Source organism: Barbus barbus (assembly GCF_936440315.1).
Source record: "Barbus barbus genome assembly, chromosome: 43".
NCBI classification, from domain to species: Eukaryota; Metazoa; Chordata; class Actinopteri; order Cypriniformes; family Cyprinidae; genus Barbus; species Barbus barbus.
Genome location: NC_136721.1, coordinates 1,306,787 through 1,334,222, shown reverse-complemented (window position 1 = coordinate 1,334,222; position 27,436 = coordinate 1,306,787). Strand labels below are relative to the sequence as shown.

Here is a 27,436-nt window from a genome sequence, read left to right as displayed (position 1 = left end):
TGTGGCAACGTTTCTAGAACACCAATATTACGTACCTTTTATAGCATGTTTTGCGGCAGTGTCCAGTGAAGGGTGCTAAAATGCGCATTCAATACGTGACCATGACGCATTCATATTATATTGTTGAGGTATGTATTGCGACGATTCAAGCATTCAAATGTCTGGTGAGTGTTGCTAAAAGCTTAATGCTCTATCGTGTTTGAAAATAACAAACCCCCTCCACCAAACCCAACCCTAAACCTACCTGATAGTGTTAATGAATGCAAAACTGATATTCGATGATGCAACCGTGCTATTTTAACTCCTTATACGCAGGTTTGAGCTGTTTTGTTGAACCGTAGTTTCACGGGATTCTGAGCTTTTCACTGCACAAGTGCAACGGCGTATCATGTGAGCTACCGAACAAACCTGCTGCATTAGAAAACCCACACAAATGAAGCTGTATATGCATATGAGGCTTTCTTAATCAAAACTCTGGCCCTCTGTGAAAAGGAATAAAAGTTGTCAGAGTTTTACTGCATCCAGTGATCATTTCAACTGGAAACTGCAGCGATTCGTACATATAGGTGCATTTTTTTAAGTTTAGCAGAAATGTAGGTAAAGGCATGTATTTCCAATGAGCCTGGGTACACTGTAAAAAATGAGTGTGAATTTTAACGGTAAAAGACTAAAAATGCTACAGTAAAAACCTGTTAAATGGTTAACGGTAAGCTACTCTACTATATACGGTGAAAAACTGTATTGGAAAATGCATTTAATTTTTACGGTATTATACCATTTTTGGAAGTGGAAAATGGACATATCATTTACAGTTAATAACTGTAAACTGACATTCCCAGAATTCCCTGCGTTACATTTGAAATGTGATGTTTCTTCTTGTTGAAATAACTGTTACGTAGTTTTTTTTTATCAGTTTTGTACATTATAGGTTGTATGTTACACCTAATGTTGTTAAATTAAGGTTTATTGCATTATTTCAGTTTCATGTGTGTTACCATGATGGTGCTTAGTGTGTGCGTGAATGACACTGTGTACCTTCTATATATGTTCATATTTAAAAGCTGCTTGTAATAGGCTTTGGTTCATCGTGACTTTCTCATCACCACCTGCTTTTGGTGGTTATCGGTGTATTTCAAAGGTACAAAACAGATTTAAGTACTTCAATAGGCTGGCATATTAACATTATATTAGTTAATGAAATTACGGTATTCAACAGTAGATTCAAGTTAAAACCGTAAAACCTGAAACGTTGCTACCGTATTTTTTACGGTAAAATTCTGGCAACCATAGCTGCCATTTTTTACCTTCAATTTTACAGCGTAGGTAATAGTTTACAATAAGTAATTAGTTTTACATTTGATAATACTGTATAGAGTTATTAAACTTCAAAATTAAGTTAATTGGTTTTCATTTTGTACTACACATGTTAATTGTATCTAACTTTAAATATATAGAAAACTAACCCATGCTATTTATTCATGTATGAATACATTTTGATCCATCCTTTGAAGTTCATAAAATATTGAAATTAATAACCTAATTAGCTTAGTCAATATTTCAGATTAAATGCATACGTGTAGTACAAATTCAAATCTAAATATTAATCTTAGAGTACATTAACTTGAAAACTCATGTAACTGATTACACAATTTTTGGGGGTCCTGCTAACTTATTACACTGCAGTTTACACATTTACTTGATTTGACATTTCACTCACAAATCAGTCAATTACATTTATATTTTAGATTCATATGTGTCATACTTGGGTTTAATGATGGTGAGTGTTGATATATTGAATAGATACTAAAACATTACAATGAAAATGTTACGTGTAAATGTTACTGTATAAATACTGGTAAATCATACTGGTAAAACAGACTCCTCTTGGAGAGTTATGTTGTGTGTGAATCGAATGAGGTAACAATGTGCTGAAATACAGCAGTGAACAGCATGAAAAGCTTTCTAGATGTGAAGTTCACTCGTATGTCTAGTATTCAGCTCGATTCATTTGTAAAGCTAAAAGCATCCTGACAGTGACTGCACTGTTTTGTCCCATATCCGACTCTAAATTTCATGCTTCAACTGTTACCAATTTTATGCCCCATCTCCCACCAGGCCGAAAGCTGAAATACTAAATTTCTTGGTCAAAATTTTCCAAACACAAAGACAAAATATTAGTTTGATTCCGCTACTATGCACCTTCAGTAAACAGACTATTCAAACACTGCCTCAAATTGTACAGTAGTAGCAAACTAGACAAAAATGTGTGTCGATAAACTTTAGGTTGGCTCCAGATTGAGAATGCCTAGCCTGAAAGCTTGAATTAGTTGTAAAAGCTTGAAGCTTGAAACCATTTTAAAGTTTGAAAGTTAGATAGATGGATGGATGGATGGATGGATGGATAGATAGATAGATGGATAGAGATCGACAAATACACTTTGTAACCACATTTCAACAAATAGCTAGCATGTTTTAGCATGTTTCTAGCATATTTTAGCATTTTAACACATTGCTAGCACATTTGTAACATGATTTATCACAATGATATATGTTGTTGCATTTCTAGCATGTTGCTGATATGATTAGCATGTTTCTAACACGTTGCTAGCATGTTTTGGCACATTGCGATTAGCACATTGCTAGCATGTTTCTAATCCTTTTGTTAAATACCTAAATTTGTTTTCCAAAATACAAGGCATTTTTCTATGTATTTTAGGATAAATGAGCTGAGTGGAAAAGTGTCAAAGGGAAATGTATATTTTTCACTACTGAACAGCAGAGAGAGAAACTAGTTTAGCAAGAATGTTTGTGTATGCAACGTATTGTTATACTTATACGACTACTGAATAGTTAGCGTAAACAGCAATTAGTCAAGTTTCGAAGGACATTTTGATAGTCATATACTCATGAACTTCCATTTTAGCAAAAAGAAAAAAGAAAAAATACGTGGCCATCTGCACTCAAATGAGTCAGCTCAGTAGATTTGAAGGAATATTTCATTGTAATTGTTAGCCTTTGTTTCTTAGTAGGCTACTTGTACGATGTTGAAACATTGCAAGGTCATGTTTCTGATTACATCATACGAATTGAATAAATGTACAGGTTAACAGTCAAGGTTATTTATAGCACTGATGAATCACTTAATGACTTCAAGAAACTCACCAGAAATTGACCAGGAACGGGTGCTCCAGGTTCTGCATGATCTGGAGCTCTTTGAAGACATTGCGCACTTCATTGCGCTCCACGCACTTAAGTTTGTTCATATACTTCATGGCGTACATTTTCTTTGTGTCCTTTTTCTGGACAATGCATACCTGGAAAAAAAAAAAATGGCATGAGCGATCTTTTTTGAAACTGAATCCAAGTTTGCTGAGAATATGGGCTCTTAATTTTTCAGTGGAGTTTGTTCTGGGGGGGTTCATGCATTTTGCCATTGGATTTTTAACTTTCACCCCTAAAAGGAGCTTTTTAGTAGACATCTAATAACTAGCCTCAAGCATTTTTTTTATATATATATACAAGATTTAAAACTCTACCGTATGGTTGAGCTGTCAGTCCATGGTAAATCTCGATTTAAATTCAGAGAACTATTTCATGAGTTATTTTCCAATAATAAACATTCCTTTAACTTTATTTTAGGTCTTGGGTACATTTCAAGGTAAAGATGTTCTTTAAAGGGTTCAAAAGTATTTTTAAATGCAAAAACTTGAAAATCAGAGAAAAAAACTAAGGAATAAGGCTGTGTACATAAGAGAAAAAGAACCACAATCCCATGAAGCACTGCACATGACATTACTGAATTAAAAAAACAATGGTGAAAAATAGAACTGTATTCATTCATTCATTCATTCATTCATTCATTCATTCATTCATTCATTTTATTTTTAAAGTTCTTTACAATTGCACCTGCAGACCAAAGTGCTGTACAATCAGCATAAAGCTGCATACGTTTTATAAAAACAAACAAACAATCCAACTAAAAACAACATATAGTAGCCCAACTCCTTAAAGGATAAAGACAATAAGTAATTTTTAACACCAGATTTAAAAGTGTTTATAAATGCAGCCTTTCTAATCTCATGCAGCAGACTATCCCAAAGCCTCGGACCTGCAAGAGCAAAGTCCTGATCCCCTTTAAGCTTTAAATGAGTTTGTGGGATAGTAAGAAGCAACTTATTAGTTGATCTTAAAGACCTATATGTTTGATGAAAAGTAATGAGCTCAGACACATAATCAGGAGCTATTCCATGCATTGCTTTAAAAACATACAACAGAACCATATATTTCATCCTGAAGTCCACTGGTAGCCACCTGAGAGAGGCCAAAATAGGAGAGATATATTGACTTTTCTTAGCATTCACAAGCAGCCTGGCGACCGCATTCTGAACTAATTGCAAGCATGAAATAATAGTCTGACAGGACTTCACATACAAAATTACAATAGTCCAGATGAGACAAAATAAAGGCATAAATAACCTTCTCTAAAAAAATGTTTTTTTCTGTCAGAGTTGGCTTTAATCAAGCAATCTAAAAAAAAAGCTACTCTCACCCACAGCATTAAACAACTCCTAGATTTGGTCATTGCAGTAGGCTGACCATGGATTTAAATAAGTGACAATATATGATTCTGGCCGTGCCAAATTGTGAATCATCCCATTCTTAACCTCTTCCAGACATGCCAAAATTCAGTTAGAAGCACAGTTCTCTCCAGATTTCACCAGAGTCATAAATTTGTGTATCATCGGCATACAAATGGCATGGCATGAGCCCAGAGGCAGCACGTACAAGGAAAAGAAAAGAGGGCCAAGAACAGAACCCTGAGGAACCCCACAGGTAATAGGAGCTGTTGTTGAAACAAAGTCACCATATTTCACTGAGAATGCTCTATTGGCAAGATAAGAACTTTATGAGAAACACATGGTCTATTGTATCAAAAGCTGCACTGAAGTCCAGTAAAATTAGAGCTGCAGAGTTACCTGAATCACTGATTATACGAAGATCATTTATAACTCTTAAAAGTGCAGACTCAGTGACCCGCCCTAAAACCCAACTGAAATTTGTCTTTGATATGCATGGTAGTTTTGAGATGGGACAGTAATTCTTCAATTCTAGTGGGTCTAAGTTAGGCTTTTTAAGAAGCAGTTGAACAACTGCTATACAGGTCCTTTTCAAAAAGTTAGCATATTGTGATAGTTCATTATTTTCTGTAATGTACTGATAAACATTAGACTTTCATATATTTTAGATTCATTACAACGCAACTGAAGTAGTTCAAGCCTTTTATTGTTTTAATATTGATGATTTTGGCATACAGCTCATGAAAACCCAAAATTCCTATCAAAAAATTAGCATATCATGAAAAGGTTCTCTAAACGAGCTATTAACCTAATCATCTGAATCAACTAATTAACTCTAAACACCTGCAAAAGATTTCTGAGGCTTTTAAAAACTCCCAGCCTGGTTCATTACTCAAAACCGCAATCATGGGTAAGACTGCCGACCTGACTGCTGTCCAGAAGGCCATCACTGACACCCTCAAGCAAGAGGGTAAGACACAGAAAGACATTTCTGAACGAATAGGCTGTTCCCAGAGTGCTGTATCAAGGCACCTCAGTGGGAAGTCTGTGGGAAGGAAAAAGTGTGGCAGAAAACGCAGCACAACGAGAAGAGGTGACCGGACCCTGAGGAAGATTGTGGAGAAGGACCGATTCCAGACCTTGGGGGACCTGCGGAAGCAGTGGACTGAGTCTGGAGTAGAAACATCCAGAGCCACCGTGTACAGGAGTGTGCAGGAAATGGGCTACAGGTGCCGCATTCCCCAGGTCAAGCCACTTTTCAACAGAGAAGCAGCACTGGACTGTTGCTCAGTGGTCCAAAGTACTTTTTTCGGATGAAAGCAAATTTTGCATGTCATTCGGAAATCAAGGTGCCAGAGTCTGGAGGGAGACTGGGGAGAGGGAAATGCCAAAATGCCTGAAGTCCAGTGTCAAGTACCCACAGTCAGTGATGGTCTGGGGTGCCATGTCAGCTGCTGGTGTTGGTCCACTGTGTTTTATCAAGGGCAGGGTCAATGCAGCTAGCTATCAGGAGATTTTGGAGCACTTCATGCTTCCATCTGCTGAAAAGCTTTATGGAGATGAAGATTTCATTTTTCAGCACGACCTGGCACCTGCTCACAGTGCCAAAACCACTGGTAAATGGTTTACTGACCATGGTATTACTGTGCTCAATTGGCCTGCCAACTCTCCTGACCTGAACCCCATAGAGAATCTGTGGGATATTGTGAAGAGAAAGTTGAGAGACGCAAGACCCAACACTCTGGATGAGCTTAAGGCCGCTATCGAAGCATCCTGGGCCTCCATAACACCTCAGCAGTGCCACAGGCTGATTGCCTCCATGCCACGCCGCATTGAAGCAGTCATTTCTGCAAAAGGATTCCCGACCAAGTATTGAGTGCATAACTGAACATAATTATTTGAAGGTTGACTTTTTTTTTTTGTATTAAAAACACTTTTCTTTTATTGGTCGGATGAAATATGCTAATTTTTTGAGATAGGAATTTTGGGTTTTCATGAGCTGTATGCCAAAATCATCAATATTAAAACAATAAAAGGCTTGAACTACTTCAGTTGTGTTGTAATGAATCTAAAATATATGAAAGTCTAATGTTTATCAGTACATTACAGAAAATAATGAACTTTATCACAATATGCTAATTTTTTGAAAAGGACCTGTATACAGGTACATATACGTCATTCGCTGTGCTTGATGGGGTGGGCGGAGCTAAATATCTCTTTTGGCTTGATTTGCTGGCCTCTCTGATTGGTAGAATGTTTGAACAGCATTATGGGTAATGCAGTTTTTCAAAAGTAATTTTTCCATTTTATGGATAAAATGAATGGAGTTTTTTACTTCGGAAAACATTGGCTGAAGAATTTAAACATTTTGAATATTGGGCATTAATAAACGTTAACAGTTGGCTTGCCATACTATCGAGTCAATATAGCAGTAATTAACCATCTTAAGGCCAGCTGGCGTACTTATTCTTGAGTTAATTGAATCCGCCAAATTAGGCCTTAATCTACTGTATCAATGTTTTAAGCGCAATCAATGAAGGTCACTGACGATTCACTTTGGCCTCGGTACCATCAGCTTCAATTTGTTTGTCTAGTAAATATAAAGCAAAACTTACTTTCCCAAAACTGCCTTTACCAATGGCTCTCAAGATCTGAAAGTGGTCAAAGTTGACTGTGGAGAGACAATAAATAAATATATTAGTTTACAGTATATTAAACTAATTGCAAGATAATCATTATTTTTCTTCTGTAGAACACACACACACACACACACAAATATATTTGAAAAATGTCTCCGCTGTTTTGGTCCATACAAAGAAATTCCATAAGTTTCAAGCTCCAAAAAGGACATAAAGTATAACAATAACAGTATATTTAAGTATAACAGTAAACACCATATTTAAGAACAGAACAGATTCAGACTCTTTTTATGCTCAAGGACAATTACGATGCTGAATAGTAAATAAAACAAGCTGACAGTAGATTTTAATTTCTTTATGAAGTTGCTCATCTGATTTAAACAGGTGCGCAGTTTGCAAAATGAATGCAAAATGTCTTTGATTTGCACCAAAAGACATTTTATCAGAATCTCACTCCTCATCTAATGCAGCCAAACTCATCGTCTGACCTGTGAATGAACTGCGTCCCGTCTCTCTGCTCTCCCAGCTCTTCTATCTGAAACTGCAGTCCAAAGCAGTCTAAAGTATGCTGTCAGCAGCAATTACAGCTTGATGGTTGCTACTCGATGGTCCCTACTTCTGTTGGTGAAGGACCAGCAATGCTTATTATATTTTAAATCCGAAGTCTCAGACTCAGATGGCATGCTCACAGTTTTTCTGTTGCATTTTGCACACAAAACTGGCAAGTTTCCTCAAAATTACAAACTTCTATCGAACTGGCACAAATTTCAGGAAATGCCAAAAACACTTTTTCCTAGAACGGTCTAATTTATACCCCAAAGTCTTCAAAATAGAAGCTAACAACACAAAGCATGAAGAAAGAACGTCATAGAGGTATTGTTAGGTGAGTATATACATTTTTATTTTACTTTTAATTTACATTGTCAACTTGTGTACACTATACTACTTTCAATTACTACTTACTACTTAAACTAAGGGGGATTATCTACAAATCTATATTTTATATGAATAATTGAACATATAAAGCATAAGTGTTTTTAGAAATATCTGAAAGTGTTTACAAAAATTAGGGGCACAGCTATAAAGCAATATAAAGAAAATTAGTTTATTAAAATTTAACTCTTCCTTCTCTTAGGACATTAGTAATAATCTTTTAAAATGTACATATTTATATTTATTTATTTTTTTACATATGTGTGTATGCAAAGTATTGAATTATGGTCTGAGGAAAGGTTGTTTTGTGAGTGAAAATGTCAGTCTTCATAAAATCAAATGAAATGGTACTTTTAAAGAACTCTGTATTGATAAACTTCAATGCGCAAACGCTGTGCTATTTCAATGCAGTGCTATTTTAAAAACTAAAGGTACATTAGAGGGACATATTTTGTCCCATATCTGAAGAATCGGTGACCTATCGAGTGTGGGCAAACGATCTAGGACAGCCACTTAGAGAACGCTGGCACCCTTATTCACAGTGACTTCCAGAGGGGGTCATAAGCATGTCCTAAATAGTAAATGCCCCATCTCTAACAACAAACTCCTACCACAAAGTCAATAACAATTACCAAAACATTAAGGCTACAAAAATGTCAATATTGCCAGAAGATCTCAAACTCTTAATATCACTTTATTATTTTTACTTGACAAAATGGATCAAGTCTGGGTGACCATGCTGTTTATTAGTCTGAACCAGTCTGACCCTCTGAAACATTATTCACTCTTAATTTTTTTAATCTAATATTTTGTATTATCAAGTATTTTGTTTATCATATTTCTGTGTGTCACATCAAACTGCCTGTGCACTAAACAACTACTTGATTAGGTGAGATTTTAATTGGATTTTTACATATTGATTTGGCTGTTCATACGTCATGGATTTGTTCCATGCGTTTTGTTTTTGGCTGTTCAAACATGTTTTGGATTTGGTTTAATGCATTTTTGTTTTATTTTGGCTAAAAGCTAATTTAGTTTCGGACTGACAAATGCTCTAAACAATGCCCTTACATTGTGAAGGTGATTTTCTCTCATACTAGCACCACTCCCATTGTCTTCAGGATATGTACAAATCTAGTCTAACAGTTGTTTGCTTTGCGTCACTGTGCACTCTGTTGTACAACCATGTACATAATTACTTTGTAAATGGGCCAACCGGCTATTGCTATAGCTAACTGTACTAGTGATAGTCCATCTCTTTCTTTGACTCTCTCTCACACACACACACACACACACACACACACACACACACACACACACACACACACACACACACACACACACAGACAGATTTATGAGAACCTCAGTAAATGACTTTCTGCAGTAAACAGCTATGGATCCTCTTATATGGGTTTACTTTGCTCACTTTCAAACTGGATTTTTCCAATCTCATAAACAGTATTCTTAAAACAAAACAAAAAATTGTCATTGATTGTTGTAAGGATTATTAAGCCACAGTGCATACTTGCATTAAAACTTACTGTAGCCTACATGGTGCGTTGTGATTGGTTACAAGACACAGCTTGTGGAAGATTATCAACTTCAATATAATTCTCTTTCTTACTCAAAAAGCTGTTGTTTAACTTGACTTGAGTCTATATCACTATATAGATAAGAATATATAGGCCTACCACGTTTACTGTATACCATGCTCAGTCTGAATACTCAATCCTGATTTGTTCTTTGTCTCCACATTAAATGAGTTTAATGCACATCTAGCCATGGATTATCTCTTCATAATGATATTAAATTGTGTTTTTTGTCCTTTTTAGAGGTTGATTGTCCCTGGTTACTGTATCCGTTCATTGTATGGAAAAGAGCAGCTGAACAACACTGAAACAAATGATACTACATTTTTTTTTAAGGTAAACGGTAGCAATCAATTTATTTTAGCTAAATTTAAATAAATTTAGTTGACTAACTAAAAAAAACAATTTTTTTCTGAAAGTTAGTCAACTAAATTTATTTAAATTTAGCTAAAATAAATTGATTGCAATCACTTACCTTAAAAAAAAATAGTAAATTCAATCAACCATTTTTTTTCAGTGAACATAAATGATAACAGAATTTCATTTCTGGCATATTTTGTCTTCCCTCAGCATTTCTGCCATTGGTTGCTCAAATAGATAGTCCTGCCCCAAACTCATGCTACTGAGATGCTCAAATAAATAAATGTTCTGATAAGAACAGTTTCAGGGTTTTAACATAAAAAAATCACACACTTCATCTTTAAATAATGAATAAAGCATCCTAACAGTTCGAATAAAAAAGAGTTAATTTAGTAGTTCATGTTTTAGTGTGTTATGAATGTGGGTCCTCTGTCCAACTTTAGGAACTGGAACAGCTTGTTTTGCTTTTCAAGAACACACTTACCCTCCTCTGGGTCATCACTGACCGATGTCCTGCTGGACTGACCGAGTCCCATGACTTCTGAAGAGGTGAAGATCTCCGGTTTAAAATGGAAACATCCCCGGTGTTTGTTAATAAGGATATAAGCCTCTGTTAAAGAATGACCTGTGACAGGGACAGAGTGAACAGTGGTTTACTGTAAAAAGCGGTAACCTGCAAAAGTTCCTTTAAAAAGACCAATTCTTTAATTATTCAACAATAAAAACAAGTTTTGATGGTATAAAGTCAAATGTAGATTGATTCAGTGTTTCTACATCTTTAAAAAATTTAAATAAACTAGTTAATTTAGATGTTACCGTTCTTTTTTCAGTGTAGAGTCAAACTGTCTACATTTTGTTCATGCTTTGCTGTATTTGTTGGTTTATTTGTTGTTGTTTAATACGGCTCATTAATTAATTTCTGCTAGCTAAAACATCAGCTGTTTTGTTTCATAACGGCTCAAAAGCTCTTAAAGAGTAAAAAATAATAGATTTTTTGTGGAATATATGTCCGCACAAGAAATTGACAAAAATAATCCTCCCTCAATAAATATGCGGTCACACTTTATTTAAAGGTCCAGTTCTCACTTTTAACTATGACTTTTGCCTCAATAAATTTGCTGTCTACTATAGTAAGATAGCTATTAAGTTTTGGTATGGGGTAAGATTAAGGGATCTAAAATATAACCATGCAGAATCAGAAATGAATGTGATTTGTAAGTACTAATAAACAGCCAATATTGTAGTAATATGCATGCTAGTTAATAATGAGAATTGGTCCTTAAATAAAGTGACAAAATATTCACTGCTCAAAAAATGTGACAACTTGCCCCTATTGAAATACTTTAGTCATTATATGCATGTTGTTCATTGGTAATTGTTTTTAGTAGCATAAAGAGTGTAAGGTAAAGTCCACATACAGTAGAGGGCTCAGTTAGAAAACACGCATATAGACCTGTAGCTGAACTACATGGTAAAATCATCGGAAATCACACACTTACCGCTTTATATGGCAGGATGGTTGAAATGATCGAATAACAGCGATCATCAAAGCGAGGGTGACAGGCGAGACTGCAGTGTAAGGTGAGACTATCCCGCACAAGTTCTCCACTCACCGCAATGCTGTGAGAAGATCCTTGCAGAGCCGGAGTCAATGACACACTGATGCAGAACACACACACACACACACACACACACACACACACACACACACACACACGCACACGCCGGAGTCCAGAGAGACTCACGCCCGCATCACAGCACACACACGTCCTCACCTGTCAGATGTGCATCGCATGTGATGATGATGATGATGATGATCATGATGGTGAAAGTGTCCCACTGCTGGCTGGGGAGGTTCATTTATTCGTGCATAATGTGGTTCATGTTTGTACGCAACGTTAGTGCGCTGGTCTCCCCAGAGGCTTTTATTCATTTATTCAAGATTTTTAATTTTTTTTTAAATGCATTTTAAACAGTGACATAATTTACAATATGTGTGTGTGTGTGTGTGTGTATGTGTGTGTGTGTGTATATATATATATATATATATATATATATATATATATATATATATATATATATATAAAAAAACTTTCATCAATGTGGCGTAACCAATTAGCAAAAAATCATGACAAAATACATAAAAAAAAACATACAAGAGAAAGTTGTTATTTTATTATATATCATGCATGGTCTCTTAAAATTATTAGATTATTTGACCTTTTACGACAGGCAAATTTCACTACTGTTCAAGATTCAAACATTCATGTTATTATGTTATATATTGTATTTAGGGCTGTCAGTCGATTAAAATTTGTAATTAATTACATGATGTGTCGATTAATTAATCTAATTAAATTAATCGCAAATTAAATTTGACTGAAATTACCCACACAAGATCATTTAAAGCTATTATTGTGTTAAATGAGAAAGTATCAAGTACATTACAAATTGTAGCTTTAGAAATAAATGTTATTTGATTCAATATAAAATGTATTACACATAAACGTTTAGGCTACAATGGCACAACATAAACTATGGAACACAAAAGAAGATAATTTGAGAAAGATCTCAGTATTTTTTGTTTATACAATGAAAGTCCAAAACAGCTTAGTTACCAACAGTCTTCTTTGTCTGTCTGTCTTATTTTATTTGTTGTGATGAAAGGGTACTCTAAATAAGAAACTAAAACTGCCAGCAGGTGGCGGTAAATGTCTTTGAGTCCTTCTTTCATTCTATTCGTTCAAACGGCTGATTCATTCAGGAATTAAGTAACTGGCTCTCTTTATGAATAGCCTACTATTGAATCATTCAGAAACTAAACACCTCTGTGTTGTTCAGATGCACACCAGTTCTGTGGTGGCTTGAAGGTAATATTTTCTCTGCAAAATTGAGCAAAACAGACAATATTTTGTTTAAAATATCACAATATTAACTTCTTTTTTACTTACTGTAGTATAAAATCACATTTATACTCATGATATTCGGGACAATCAGCACTCCTGTAAATACTGCTCTCCCTGCTCGTGTGATATCCCTTATCATATGAGACAAAAACACATATAGGGGCTTTTTATTTTTAATTTTAGGGCATAACTGCATTCATGGAGTTGTTGCCAGGAATCAGATTTTTTCAGAACTAATTAAGTTAACGCGTATGTGTAGCATATACATATATAAACATGTTATATACATATGAAGAGTTCATTTGCAAAATCAGATAACTCAGTTTTTAACAATTTTCAAAAATCATGTTTTTTTTATTGTGCATTCCAATTAATCTCAATCAAACTGCAGTTGGGTTATTTTGATTAGGTTAAAAATAACTAAGAAATACAGCTAACTAACACATTAAAAACATGATAACATAATAAAAAACATGATTTTTGAAAAACAGATAGATAGATAGATAGATAGATAGATAGATAGATAGATAGATAGATAGATAGATAGATAGATAGATAGATAGATAGATAGATAATCCAAAGTGTTAGCATGAAAATGTATAATTATACAGTAATTGTGCAATAGAATAGAATAGAATAGAATAGAAGCACATCACTCATTGTGGACCAAACTTGTGTAAGTGAAGGACAAGGTCATGTGAATTTTTGCAGATATTTGCTTAGCATGCTTTTTTTGTCTTTAGACATGATGCTGTAATGAATTTGCTCCAGGACATTTGCTCCAAAGTGAAATCCTGTTTAGGCAGTCAGAGCAATAGGATCTCTCAAAATCCTGCCAAATCACCATTACACTCTTGGCACAGCAGACTACTTTACAAGATGAGATGCCTGATGCACACACAGCTCTTTTATAGCTTAACTGGCATTTAGAAACACACTAGTCACCTCTCCCTGATTACACATATAACACGTTTGATCTCACATGCGTGCTTGCTCGGACTGAGTTGAACTGATGAGCTGGAGAGAAGAGGAGGAGAGGACGATACAACGCGTTATTGAAGGTCACTAAACCTGCTGCAGACGTTATGCTGCCATCTAGCGACACACGACTCAACTTCATTCACCTTTTATTTAGTTGCATGATTATTTACTACACGCATACTGTATTCATTTACAGTTTGCAAATGTGTTTCCCTGGAGATTTAGACCCTTTTCTATTCTAACATGACAGTGTCTCTGTGTATAAGACACGGTTCAGAAAGACATGATTGATTGAGTCAGTGTGGAAGAACTTGACTGGTCTGCAGAAAGACAAGTCCTGATCCCAGCTGAACTCCTCTGGTGTGACTTTATATACAGACCTTGAGCCAAAAACTCATCACAAAACACCAATGACTTGTACAGACACTATAAGGACAAAAGTGTTGGGACACCCCCTTCTTTAGAACAGAAAAAGGCACTAACAAAACTGTGACAACAAAGATGGAAACATAATTCATGTATTTAATAACTGTATTTCCATCTCTATTGCAGCAGTTTTGGACGTGTTTAAAATGACCGTACCCTTATGTACAAGTCATTGGTGTTTGGTGATGAGTTATGATGGGAAACGCCCCTGAGAGATAGAGATATATATATATATATATATATATCCATAAATTCTTGTCAGTACATCCAGCAGTATACTTCAATCATATGTCGAAAACAACAGAATTAATTATGAAATTACATATAAATTCTACTTAAGTGGGTCAAACAAACCATTCTAAAATATCTAATTGCATTTAATATACATATAAACATATATATTTTCATTTAATTGTAAATAATATGCATGGAAATGTCTGACAACATTACATTCCGTTCATTTTTTTAAGTGTATTATTAATGTAAAAAATACTCTTAAGTATGCTAAAGTGCACTTGGGCAGGTCTTGTGTTTGCAGTGACTGATTGAATTTGATTGAACAAGATGAGACCTAAATAACAAACGTCTATAAAAGCTGTGATAAATTCTCTTTAATACTGAGTAACTCAAGCTTGGTTAAGACTTCTTTTTCAATAAATGATGAAATGATGGTGGAATATATGGCATCATTCTTCATTTATCCTCGTTATATAAAATGGAGATACATCAGTATGTTGAGCGATATGCTCATTCTGAGTTTGGAAGATGATGCGCTGATATGGGTTTTTAATGGCTGATGCTGATATTAAAAGAGAGCAAGGTGGCCGATTGCTGATATAGTGCCAGTATGCAATACAATCAATGAGTTTGTTTGCAGAATTTATATAAACACTTATTTACACATTATTCAGGAGCAATTATAGTTAAATGAATCACATTGAGATTTGTCTGGCCCAGTTTACCTGCGTTCACCCTCCTTCAAAACTAACTATAATAATAATAATAATAATAAAGCAGCATGACAGAGCAGCATTAGTGCTGTAGATGTCGATAGTCTCAAAATGAAGAAGTCAGGGGACATTGACCTGTCAGTAAATTAAATAAATAGTTTTTCTCCTTCAACAAGAATTTACAACCCCTATAAACAAGAAGCAATGCAGTGGGAGACTTGAATAAAACAGGATTTTCTTTCTTTCTTTCTTTCTTTCCCAAACCAGTATTCTGTGGGATGAGTGTTTCTGCATTTATGGAGACTTCTGGCCCAGTAGAAATTAAACTCTTTTCACTCTCTCTGTACTTTACAAATATACAACACAGAAGAATTCTCTGATTGATTGATTAAACTTCTATGCATCCTGGATTGTGATGAACAAATTAATTCATTTCCACCACATCTTAAATGATTAAATTATGCACTTTTTTGCATTAAACAAAACAAAGACTATACAATATATATATAAAACGGTTGTTTGTGGTGGAAATGAATCTGCACCGAAGGTGCTAAATATTGAAATGATTCATGTTTATTTCATTGTTAACCGTCGTCATGTTGTTTTGTGTTGTTTTGCATGTTGTGCATATTCAGAAAACGCTTGGCTGAGAAGAATGTGATGTGAATTCCAGCCTAACCGATTGATAAATCATGTCATTTTCTGTAATGAGCACAAGATGTTTGAGTGTGCGGTGGTGTATAAATGCAGCAGTGCTCTTCGCAGACAGCAGACAGCATGCTTGCTCCCACACTGCTTCTGCTGGCGCTGACGGTGCCGGTGCTCTGGGCTCAGCCGTACCCCATCCCACCCACCTGTTACACCAAAGTGCTGACCATGGGGAAAGAGATCACCCAGAGAGCGGCCCAAATCAAAACAGACCACGACACTGTAAGTCCAACACACTGAACTGAGGTGAGTACAACAGCGTCACAACAACAAAACACTGATGTTTTCTCCTGTGATGTGTTTATGTTGCAGTACAGATGCTCAGCTCACCTGCCTGACCTCTACATCGACGTTCATGTGAGTCATGCACTCAGCATTTAAGAGACAAAGCTTACTTGCAATGTCAAATAATATTGACATTCAAATTGTTGGAAGTTTTTCAACTGCTTTAAGATATTGTAAAAATAAATGGACCCTTTTCACAAGACTGTGATGACCTGTTTAACAGTCATCAGCATCCTAAATCCTCAAAAACTTTTTATATTTTGATTTTTTTTAAATGCATGCACATTTATAACACTATACTTTGTATTATATCACCTTTGCATTAAACTACACACACACACACACACAAACTAGTTCACTACTAAGTTCAACCCTTCACTGCTCTTGAAGTTAACCCAACCATGACGACTTCCGCTGCTGAGAAACACAAAAATGTGAAAAAGGTCCATTGGTGAATCTCATGAAGAAATCTCTGGGTCAGATTTCACCTCAAGAACAAACAATAGTAATAATAATAGTAAATGTGTATTATATGAAGAAAACAATACATACTTTTAGGGCCAGTTATTTATTTAGTTTGCATTGTGACATTGGTTTTATGACAGTTGAGTAGCTACATTCCTGTCACCTCATTATTTGTCTGCTAAATAAGATGTTAATTGTCTGGCGTTGATCTTTTGTTTGCGCTGGCAGAACGCTTGTGTAATGTCCACCATGAGCTCTTATGTGTCTCTGCTGGAGGGTGTGAGAGATCGGAGATGTGCATACAGGAAGGTGCAGACTCTAGGTGCTATGATCAGACAGCTCTATATCATCATGTCACAGAAATGCCACGGGGTAGGTCAAGCGTTTCATTTGAAATGTAATTGTGTTATTTATATTTATTGTCTGTCTGTCTTTTGCTTGTCTGTGCTTTAATTGGGTGCCTGTTTCATTAAAGGGTTGTTTGTCTGTTTCAGGACTTGGTTTTTACTCGTGATAACTGTGGAGCATTACAGCACAGAGGATGGAGAGGCTGACATCACCTGGACTCAGTTTAGAGAAGGATTGTGTCTCTAAGACCTCATTACTCCTCATATGTTATTCATAATCAGCAACTTTGGAAAATATAATCACAATTTCATTTTTTTCTTCTTTTTTTCATGATTTCAGTGTTGTTTTTTATCACATGATAGTAATGATACGCCAAATGGACTTTGATTTGATGTAGGCTACAGAATTTTTCAAATCTTAGCAATTTTTCAAAAATAAATACTTTTTAAAAAATAGAAATTGAAAACATTATGATATAATGTTATCATAGAATATATGTATTGCAATTTATTGCAGTTTTGAATAATTTAATAGATAAAAGAGATTAAGTCAGTGACCCTGGAGCACAAAACCTCCAGTCTTAAGTCGCTGGGGTATATTAGTAGCAATAGCCAAAAATACATTGTATGGGTCAAAAGTATTGATTTGTCTTTACCAAAAATCATTAGGATATTAAGTAAAGATCATGTTCCATGAAGAACTTCATGAACTTCATTTTTGATTAGTAATATGCATTGCTAAGAACTTCATTTGAACAACTTTAAAGGAGATTTTCTCAATATTTAGATTTTTTTGCTCCCTCAGATTCCAGATTTTCAAATAGTTGTATCTCAGACAAATATTGTCCTATCCTAACAAACCATACATCAATGGAAAGCTCATTTATTCAGCTTTAATTTCGAAAAATAGTCACTTAAGATTGGTTTTGTGGTCACGTGTATTTTTTACAGGCATATCTAATATTTCACTTACTAACTTTTTAAATGTTTATTGTTTATATATTATAATTCATATGTATTTTTTGTATAATATTGACGTGTTTTCCGTTCTACAATAAATAATTGTACCGCATATTACCACTAGATGGGGTTTATGTGCAACAGTTTTTTATTTTTATTTTTTTTTTACTTTTTCTGTGCGTCTCGACTAGATTAATAAAATATCATTTTTAAATGCAACCATTAAGATTCATTACAATTCACTAAGATGGTTTGTTAATTGCTTGCAGCTCATGTAGTTATGACGCGTGTGTAGGCTTTAAAAACTACAAATCCCACAGTTGTGTAGAAGCGTGCAGTGGGCGTGGCTCCGTGTCTGGCAGCAGCAGCGCGTGAACAGGTGAGCATGAGTGCTTCAGTCGCTTGCTCGTGGATGGAGGGGAACACGCCTGTCACAGTCTGATGTGATTTTATTTCTTTAAATGATGACGGTGTCTGCTTCCGTGGAGTATTGGACAGTTTTCAACTCACAGGATTTTGTTTTTTTCGAAGTCAACTAATTCTAGAGTTTTTTTTAGCATCTGTGCCTGCTGTCTCTATTATTTAAAATGGCTTTTGCTAAATTCAGCAAGATCCTCCGACTTCCTACAATTGAAGTGAAGAAGAAAACCAAACAATATGAGCACCTTCATCGGGATGTTAATCCGAACGATATTTGGGAAATCATCGGGGAACTGGGCGATGGCGCTTTCGGGAAAGTTTACAAGGTGAGTTCAGATCTTAATAAACCTGTTGGACAGGCATCGAAACTATAACTTCTACCATGGTAAAGGATTAGGTCATGAATATTAACTTTAATTCATGTTGACGGTGCAGTCAATAATTAATATTCATGAGCCAGGCCTTTACCAGATTCGCTGCCGCTTACAAGTAGCGGTCTTTCAGCCAATCAGCGAGGCCCGCTTGGTGAACGTCATTTGCGTAATTAATATTCATAGACCAAGCCTTGAGCGTAGTATGGTTTTAAAAAGTTTTAATAATAAGCAACCTGTTTGGTTATAACAGTTAGAATTCATACCAAAAACATATTTACAAATACAAATAATTCACTTTAAATCTAAAACACACGTACATAAAACAATTGTTTTTTATTTCTTAGAAGAACTCTTTATTTACCGTACTTTATTTACATTTATAAAAAGTATGTTTAAATTATAAACCAAAACCATATGACCCAATGAAGAGATGACGTCTTGTGCACACGTGACTAAATGAATGCATCTCATGTTCTAACATGCGTTTGACATGACATGAAGTAATGCATCCCCAAGGGTGTTGCTACCCTGAAGGAAATCATCTCGACTAACTGTTTAAATACACTAGGGTAACTGTGGTTAATGGCACTGAGATATCCTGACAGGTCACATGCGTTCAGCCCGGGGCCCTCGGGGGCCACTCAGAGTCACTGTGTAGGAAGATGCTGGAATGTGCTGCAGTTTCTGTAGGCGAAGAGGAACCCTGCTGTAGGAAACGCTGAATTTGCCTTTTGTCCCCGACAGGGTGTCATGAACTGTGGGCGTTTTAAATGCCCCGAACATGCAGGGTCCCTGTAACCCTCTTACCCTCAGAGCGCAGGCTGACTGGGGTTAAATACTGTACAACCTTAACAACCTCAACAGTGGAGTAATACTGTGCAAATCTCATGAAAACATGCCCTGGTCATTTCTTCCTCCAAAATGAAAAATAAATAGATGTATAATTTAAAAAAAAATATGCATATTTTAATTGGAGTCTATTTTTGAGCCCATGAAGTTTCTAAAAATATAATTTTAGCATGCATCTCTGAGCATTCTCATTATTGTAATAAACATTTTTCTTTTGACTTTGTTTGAAATTCTCTGAAATAGTAAGCAACTGTCATTTATTCACAAATTATCTTTGTTTTAAAGCTTATTTTTTATTTATAATATTACCATTTCTAAATGCATTTGCACAAACACTTTTAAAATTTAAATAAAAATTAAATGCTGAAAACATGCTGATTTGAATAATATGCCGTCTTATTGACACTTTTTTTAAGTGTAAAACACATTAGATGCACAAAACAAATGATCATTGATCTTTAATGTTACAGTACTCTTGATTTATGTATTTGAGCTGCTTTATGTTCAATTACAAACAGTGCATGTGACAGTAATGAGAATGCATTTTTATTTTTGGGGAGTGGTGCTTCAAAATAATATTTAATAATCCTAAAATAGCCTTCGTTTTCTTTATGTATTTATTTTTATTTTTTTAAAAGAGATCAGACATTTTTTGTGAGTTAGAATGTATAAATTATAATAAAACATGGTGTATTTGTAACAAATTTATGATAAAAAAAATATGATCAAATATACTGTAAAAAGTAAGGAAGTTTTGTTCTGGAAGCCACAGACTCGTCTACATAAAGGAAATATGTGAGAGTTATGAATGAGTGATTGTGCAATGAGAACAGAACACAAGTCTGTCTAATATCGTCTCATGTGCTGTAAACTCAAGAACTTGTTAAAAACATGAAAACACTGGTATCAACACCGTATATGATCACCTGGTGCTGCTGTAGAAGTGTAAGAACACACAAGCTTTCTCTGACTGTTTGGTAGATAACGATTAATCATGATCAGGATCTCAAAGTGCAGATCTTTTTACTGTTGATCTGCCTGGACGTGTTGATACACGTGGCTCTATGAAACACATCCTGTGAATGTGAACAGGGGATTTTGTTTAGACGATGTATAATACTTCCTCATTACTCTAATAAAAGAGCAAAACCAATGACAATGCATTAAAAAAGTAGGTTTTCTAGGGCTAATCAATGTAACTAATAATCATAAAAAAATATTTCTGACATAATTATTCATAACCACTCATTCTATCAAAATAGTGTTTAAAGATTAACATTTTAATCCACAAATATTGGTATTTGATTATAATATGTGCTAAGTGTAGGTGCAAAAGCACCTGAAGCTCAAATTGGATCCAAAAATTCTGCATATTCTCGTTTTACTCGTTTATGGACGCATGTATTTCCATAAACAAAAAGTTCATATCGAGTAACTCCCATTTCAGACACAATATGACTAGATATTTTATTTTCTGCTCTGCAACAAAACGATTCCTAAAGAAGTGATTGCAAGATATCATTTGTGGCCTGTTTACTCCGCTTGTGCTTCAGGCTTGAAAATTAGCATTTTGATTTATGTCTTTTAAAAATACACACAAATTCAAATTGAGGTGAACATATTTGTGAAATCTGGCCATGATTCAATTCATTATTTAGGTTTGATTCATCAAAAATATTTAGGCCTAAATTTAAGATTTATTTATTTGAATTGCATATATATTTGAACTTTATTTTATTTAACTAATAAATTTAATGTGATGCATAATTGTAAGTCATAAATCATATTCAAAATGCATTTATAGATGGCTTATAATCTGTTCATTGTGAAAATGAGAATTATTCAAGCATGAACATGGCTAAAATATGTCTAGCTTTGAAACAAACAATATTCAATTAGTTTTTAATGTATGAGTTGATGTATAAATCTGGTTGCTGTGTATTTAAAACCCATTCAGTTTATTACTACTATAACAGAAATTGTACATATTTCTTTGCTGTTTAAGTGACACGTGAGCATCACATTAAGTGCCAGTTTTACTAAAACAGGGCAAAAGCTGCGCCGATGGGTGTGGAAACTTCTGCAGGTGGTTTACTAACAACCTCACAAATTAAAGAACACAGGCACAACATCTCATTTACATATCGACCAAGCGCAGCGCAAATTAGCATAGTCGCAAATAAAGAAATACAGAAGCCACGGTACATTTATAAGAACTGAAGGCAAAAAATGAAGTTTTGCTAGACCTGGTATTGCGTGACTCCTATAGTTGAGGGTTTTTTGTGTTCTTGCATTCCAAATAAATTTGTTTGGAAAAAATCCTCTCCTTCTACCTCGCGCTCTCTGTTCTCTACGGTGCCTCCTATAGCAACAATGATTGCATCCATTTCAAGCGCAAAATAGTTAAGACATGCTTTTTATGGGCGTTAAATAATGGCGTTAATACCAGTAATTTGACGAGCGCTAATGTTAGTAAATCTTGCGTGATTAATTTGAATACTCTCCTCCCATTAATTTAGCGTATGAAAGGAAAACTCCTACAAATGCATATTCAAGAAAATCAAGCTAATTCAGCGCTAATTCGTCACTTTAGTAAAACCTGACTATTACTATTTTAATGCCAAAAGATGGTTTGCGCTGACGCAAGCTGTTAGTAAAACTGTCCCGAAGTTTATTAGTTTGTTAAAACAGTGTAATCAATACATAAATCATTTTTGATGATTTGCAACAAATTAACTGAATTGAATTCAACCGAATCAGCCAAATTTTAGATGCGCCATATGATTTATTAAAGATTTCAAATACTGTATATCCACCCCAAATATTTTCCAATATTATTATGTATTTATTTGATGTGGAGCTGGTTGCACTTCAGTTGGGTTTCTCTCTGATGGTATTTTGAGGAGGAGGCAAGTGTCCTCCTGTTTTCTCTTGTTAGTTAATGCTGGCTAACTCTTTGATTGTTAATTCTTGATGGCTGCAGTGCGAGGTAAAGTTTTACGTGTGTGACGATCGTGTAGTGCTTGTGAAGCTCGGCTAATCACCAGCGTTCAGTGCTGCTGGCTTCAGAATGATAAGAGCGTCTTCCCTGTGGGTGGAGATGAACATATTCTGCATATTAGATAAACTACGTCATCATCCACAGTATAAGGATCAGGTTTAGGCCTCATTGTTTCAGTCCGTCATTATTTGTAGCTTTGCAATTGCCACCCAATTCATTGAAACTATTTAAGCCACTGATTGAACTGAGATAATCAAGTGTTTGGATATGCAATGCTTGACAAACGGTTTGGCTTGGTCGTTCAGTTTATCAGAGTGGCCCTATTCATCATCATAAACTCATGTTAATGAGTCCAAGGCTTAACTTGTAACGCTAATATGGTTTGAGGCACAAGGTTACTCCGTTTATTGCGTAAGAATGAAAGGTTAATAACTTTAAACTCATCCAACAGTATTTCTTTACTTGATTTAGAGCTTTTTTTAAATATAGATTGTATGCAGTTATACTACACTTTTCCCTCAATAAATTCCTAATTTGCTGCTTATTAATAGTTAGTAAGGTAGTTAGGTATTGGGTAGGATTAGGGATGTAGAATAAGGCATTAATATGTGCTTAATTACTACTAATAAATGGCTAATATTATAGTCATATGCATGCTAATAAGCAACTAGTTAAGAGACCCTAAAATAAAGTGTTACCAATATTTCATGTTGGACTCAATTACTAGCTATATCTTTGTAATTACTGAGTAAAAATGTACATCTTGGCTACTTCAAATATTATGTGGTAACCTCAACATTTTGATTTGCTTAAAGTTTTTGTAGTTAATTGGTCTTTTCTTTATTTAAAGTTTTGCAAAAGTGTTTTGCTGTCATCATTAATAAAGTCACACATGGATCCATTATTTTGAGTGTTGCCATAATAATGCATGGTTTCCAAGAATAGCTCAGAATAGAAACTCTGTTATCATTTCATAATTATGGTAATTCTGACACAATCTGATGACTAGTTAACTTTATGTAAGCCCTACCTGCTAATAAAACCAGGTTTTGTAATCATGAAATGGAAAAAAGCCAATAAAAGTAACGTTTATCTGCTGAAAGATAAGGTCTTCCTCATGTCTGTAGAAGAGTGTTTTCCTGAAGGTGTGCAGGTGTATGAACCATTACACTGGGTTGAAAGTACACTATCCTGCTGTTACTGAGGGTTTAAGATGGCCCTCAGGTGAACCGCTTTGACTTCTGCTCGTTCCCACTGAGCAGGTGCTGTAATCCTCTCAATGGAAATGTAAGTGGATTTCAGGCTTTATTTATGGTTATGCTTCTATGAGAATGCTGCCTGGTGCTGAACATGATGCGGATCTGAAACGCATCTTATTTTCTCACAACTCTCTTTACCTTTTCTGACCCACTTCAGGTCTTAAAGTGTCTACTAATAAGCGGACTCCATAATGCCAGCTCACACATTAAAACAACACGTATGATATTACCATAGATGGTAACAATCGCACACCTCTAAATCATGAAAAGGAAGATGTTAGTTTATAAGAAGCATCTGTGTGGAGGTCTTCTGATGTGCTTCAGAGGGTGTGGAGTTTCTCTTCCCGTTGTTTCACTGAACGGGGGTTAAGACAGAAGTAAGTTAGTGGTGTTTACTAGGTCAAGCATCACATCAGCGTGTGATTCATTTGCATAGTTTGACTCCTCCGCATGACCCTAGCAACCACACAAACACCCAAGCAACCACATAGCAATGTCATGGCAACCACTGACAATACACTAACATTGCTTTTAATTTTTGTTTTCATTTTGATTTACTTGTTTCACTTGTTGAACAGAATCTGTTGTAGGAACGAGTCAAAGTCTGTTCATGTCTCTGTGGTTAGATCAGTGTGGACAATAATGTGTCTTTGACCTTCATTCTGTATGTTTTGATTATACTGTTGTCTTTTTTCAATCTCCTTTCTGTCTTACCTGCCTCAGTCACACTGATGGGCCTTTAGGGGAGGGCCCTTTGTCTCTCAGGTGAAAATCACTTCATATTCAAGGCCATTACCACTCCCTCACATATAGACTTTCAATCACAAAACATGTCTTTAAAAATTTAAATCAATATATTGTTTTCTGTGAATGAGTAAGCAGAATGATTTTCACATTTAGTAAATATTCTAGCCTACAAGACTGATTACTTGCTATTTAGTGGGTTTATGGCCTTATTTCGGCTACATTTTTTCCCCAAAACTTACTAACCACGCATAATATTTTTTTCTAAAAAATGCAACCATGTACATCCATCTTGGTCACATATTATTGTAGCACAGTTTGTTCTGAATACAAAAAAAATACATGGTCAATAGTATAAGTAGCTGAAATAAGCACAAATATCAGGGCATGTGAACACATCTCAAATCACCTCAGACCCCAGAGGGTTAAATCTCAACCTGTTCTACTTTCATTCTCTTCTGTTACATTTTTATCACAGTTAAATGTATACAAGTCTTACTGTTTGTTAGTTGTTCCAAAGCATGTCTGCTTCAAGCTTACTTTTAATGAAAAAAGCGGAAGTCTTGTCTTGTTTTGAGTGGTTTGGCAACACCGTTTCCTCTAAAGACATCTAACCACAGTGACGGACTCCACCTTGATAACGCTGCACACTAACACATGTTTCCCATCGCTCTCTCAGATCTCACACGTGAAGACTACTTCTGTTTGACTATATACATTTATTTAGTTAATTATAGCTTACATTGGAAATGCATAAACAATTCTGACAATATGGGTTGTGGGGAGGAGGTGCTTGGGCTTACAAAGTCAGAAATGTCAGTGTAAAAAACAAAAATGTATAAGATCTGGAAAATGTTAACAACTGCTTTGCTGCTCATCAGTATTTTATATATATTTTTAAATTACATTTGTAAAAAAATTACCTTGACACTTTTTTTTGTTTTTTTTACTTTTGAAAATTATGAATAAAATGATATAGATGTGTGCACCCACACGCACATTTTATATATATATATATATATATATATATATATATATATATATATATATATATGTATATGTGTGTATATATATATATATATATATATATATATATATATATATATGTGTATATATATATATATATATATATGTGTATATATATATATATATATATATGTGTATATATATATATATATATATATGTGTATATATATATATATATATATGTGTATATATATATATATATATATATATATATGTGTATATATATATGTGTATATATGTGTATATATATATATATATATATGTGTATATATATATATATATATATGTGTATATATATATATATATATATATATGTGTATATATATATATATATATATATATATATATATATATATATATATATATATGTGTATATATATATATATGTGTATATATGTGTATATATATATATATATATATATATATATATATATATATATATGTGTATATATATATATATATATATGTGTATATATATGTATATGTATATGTATGTGTGTGTGTGATTTTTTTTTTTTTTTTTCTTCATGGTTGCATCTCTTAAGATTCATTGAACTGAAACGTTTGGTTTAAAAGTTTTTCAGAAACATTAAACCAAAATAAAATGGAAGAATACAGATAAAATACATACAGGTGCATCTCAAAAAATTAGAATATCGTGAAAAAGTTATGTAACATTTCAAAAAGTGAAACTTTCATATATTCTAGATTCATTACATGTAAAGTAAAACATTTCAAAAGTTTATTTTGTTTTAATTTTGGTGATTAGCGTTTACAGATCATGAAAGTAAAAAAATCCAGTTTCTCAAAATATTAGAATATTTCCTAAGATCAATCAAAAAAAGGATTTGCAAAACAGAAAAGTTCAAGTTCTTTAAACTCCAGCATCAGTGAGGAATGGCATGGAAGCGATCAGTCTGTGGCTCTGCTGAGGCACTATTGAGTCTTCAGCTCGGATCCACGGTTTCTCATCTTTCTCTTGAAAATATCCCATAGATTCCATATGGGCTTCAGGTCAGGCATGTTCGCTGGCCAATCAAGCACAGTAATATCATGGTCAGCAAAGCACTTGCAAGTGGTTTTGGCAGTGTGGGCAGGTGATAAAGTCCTGCTGGAAAAGGAAATCAGCATCTCCATAAAGCTTATCAGCAGATGAAAGCATATAGTGCTCCAAAATCTCCTGATAGACGGCTGCATTGACTTTGGACTTGATAAAACACAATGGACCAACACCAGCAGACCACCTATTTTGAGATACTGGATTTTTGACTTTCATTAGCTATAAGCTTTAATCATCAAAATTAAAACAAAAAAAAAACTTTTGAAATGTTTTACTTTACATGTAATGAATCTAAAATATATGAAAGTTTCACTTTTTGGAAATAAATGACGTGAAAAACTTTCACGATATTCTAATTTTTTGAGATGCACCTGTAAAACATGGAATCTTAGAAAAATACAATCATAAGAACTTGACAAATTATTTTAAAGTAGATTATTATTATTATTATTTGCATTATCATTAACACCCTTACTTGGATTGATTCATTGATGCGTTATTTAAAAAAAAAAAGAAAAAAAAAAAGAATCCATCTTCAAAATATAAAATGGCTTTCCTATCCCCCCCCAATCCTTTC

At 34.5% G+C, this 27,436-nt stretch overlaps 3 protein-coding genes across 3 annotated transcripts in view; 2 read left to right on the top strand and 1 right to left on the bottom strand.

Annotated features, from left to right (window-relative positions):
* stk32a (serine/threonine kinase 32A) overlaps window positions 1-10,649 on the bottom strand; it is a gene marked incomplete at its 3' end in the record, with an annotated part of 50,917 nt that extends 40,268 nt beyond the window's left edge. Inside the window, exons 1-3 of the mRNA XM_079404522.1 lie at window positions 10,583-10,649; window positions 7,193-7,248; window positions 3,163-3,314 (exon numbers count right to left, since the gene is read on the bottom strand). Of these exons, the coding sequence (XP_079260648.1) occupies window positions 3,163-3,314; window positions 7,193-7,248; window positions 10,583-10,634 (260 nt within the window). The 5' untranslated portion in view covers window positions 10,635-10,649. The remainder of the gene's footprint in view (window positions 1-3,162; window positions 3,315-7,192; window positions 7,249-10,582) is intronic.
* Window positions 10,650-16,137: 5,488 nt separating this feature from the next.
* On the top strand, window positions 16,138-18,343 carry cytl1 (cytokine like 1). The gene is made up of 4 exons (XM_079405207.1): window positions 16,138-16,291; window positions 16,382-16,426; window positions 17,048-17,191; window positions 17,314-18,343. Exons 1-4 carry the CDS (start codon window positions 16,139-16,141, stop codon window positions 17,371-17,373), a joined length of 402 nt encoding a protein of 133 aa, XP_079261333.1. The 5' UTR covers window position 16,138; the 3' UTR covers window positions 17,374-18,343.
* A 122-nt stretch (window positions 18,344-18,465) lies between these two features.
* The window catches only part of stk10 (serine/threonine kinase 10), a 50,949-nt gene continuing 41,978 nt past the window's right edge, over window positions 18,466-27,436 (top strand). Inside the window, exon 1 of the mRNA XM_079405919.1 lies at window positions 18,466-18,872. Coding sequence (XP_079262045.1) covers window positions 18,714-18,872 — 159 coding nt within the window. The 5' untranslated portion in view covers window positions 18,466-18,713. The remainder of the gene's footprint in view (window positions 18,873-27,436) is intronic.

Excerpts from the sequence above, each read along its gene's own strand:
- cytl1 (XM_079405207.1), top strand. The coding sequence starts at position 16,139 with ATGCTTGCTCCCACACTGCTTCTGCTGGCGCTGACGGTGCCGGTGCTC. Across the intron at positions 16,292-16,381 it reads TCAAAACAGACCACGACACT|TACAGATGCTCAGCTCACCT; the intron begins GTAAGTCCAACA and ends TTTATGTTGCAG. Across the intron at positions 17,192-17,313 it reads TGTCACAGAAATGCCACGGG|GACTTGGTTTTTACTCGTGA; the intron begins GTAGGTCAAGCG and ends TGTCTGTTTCAG.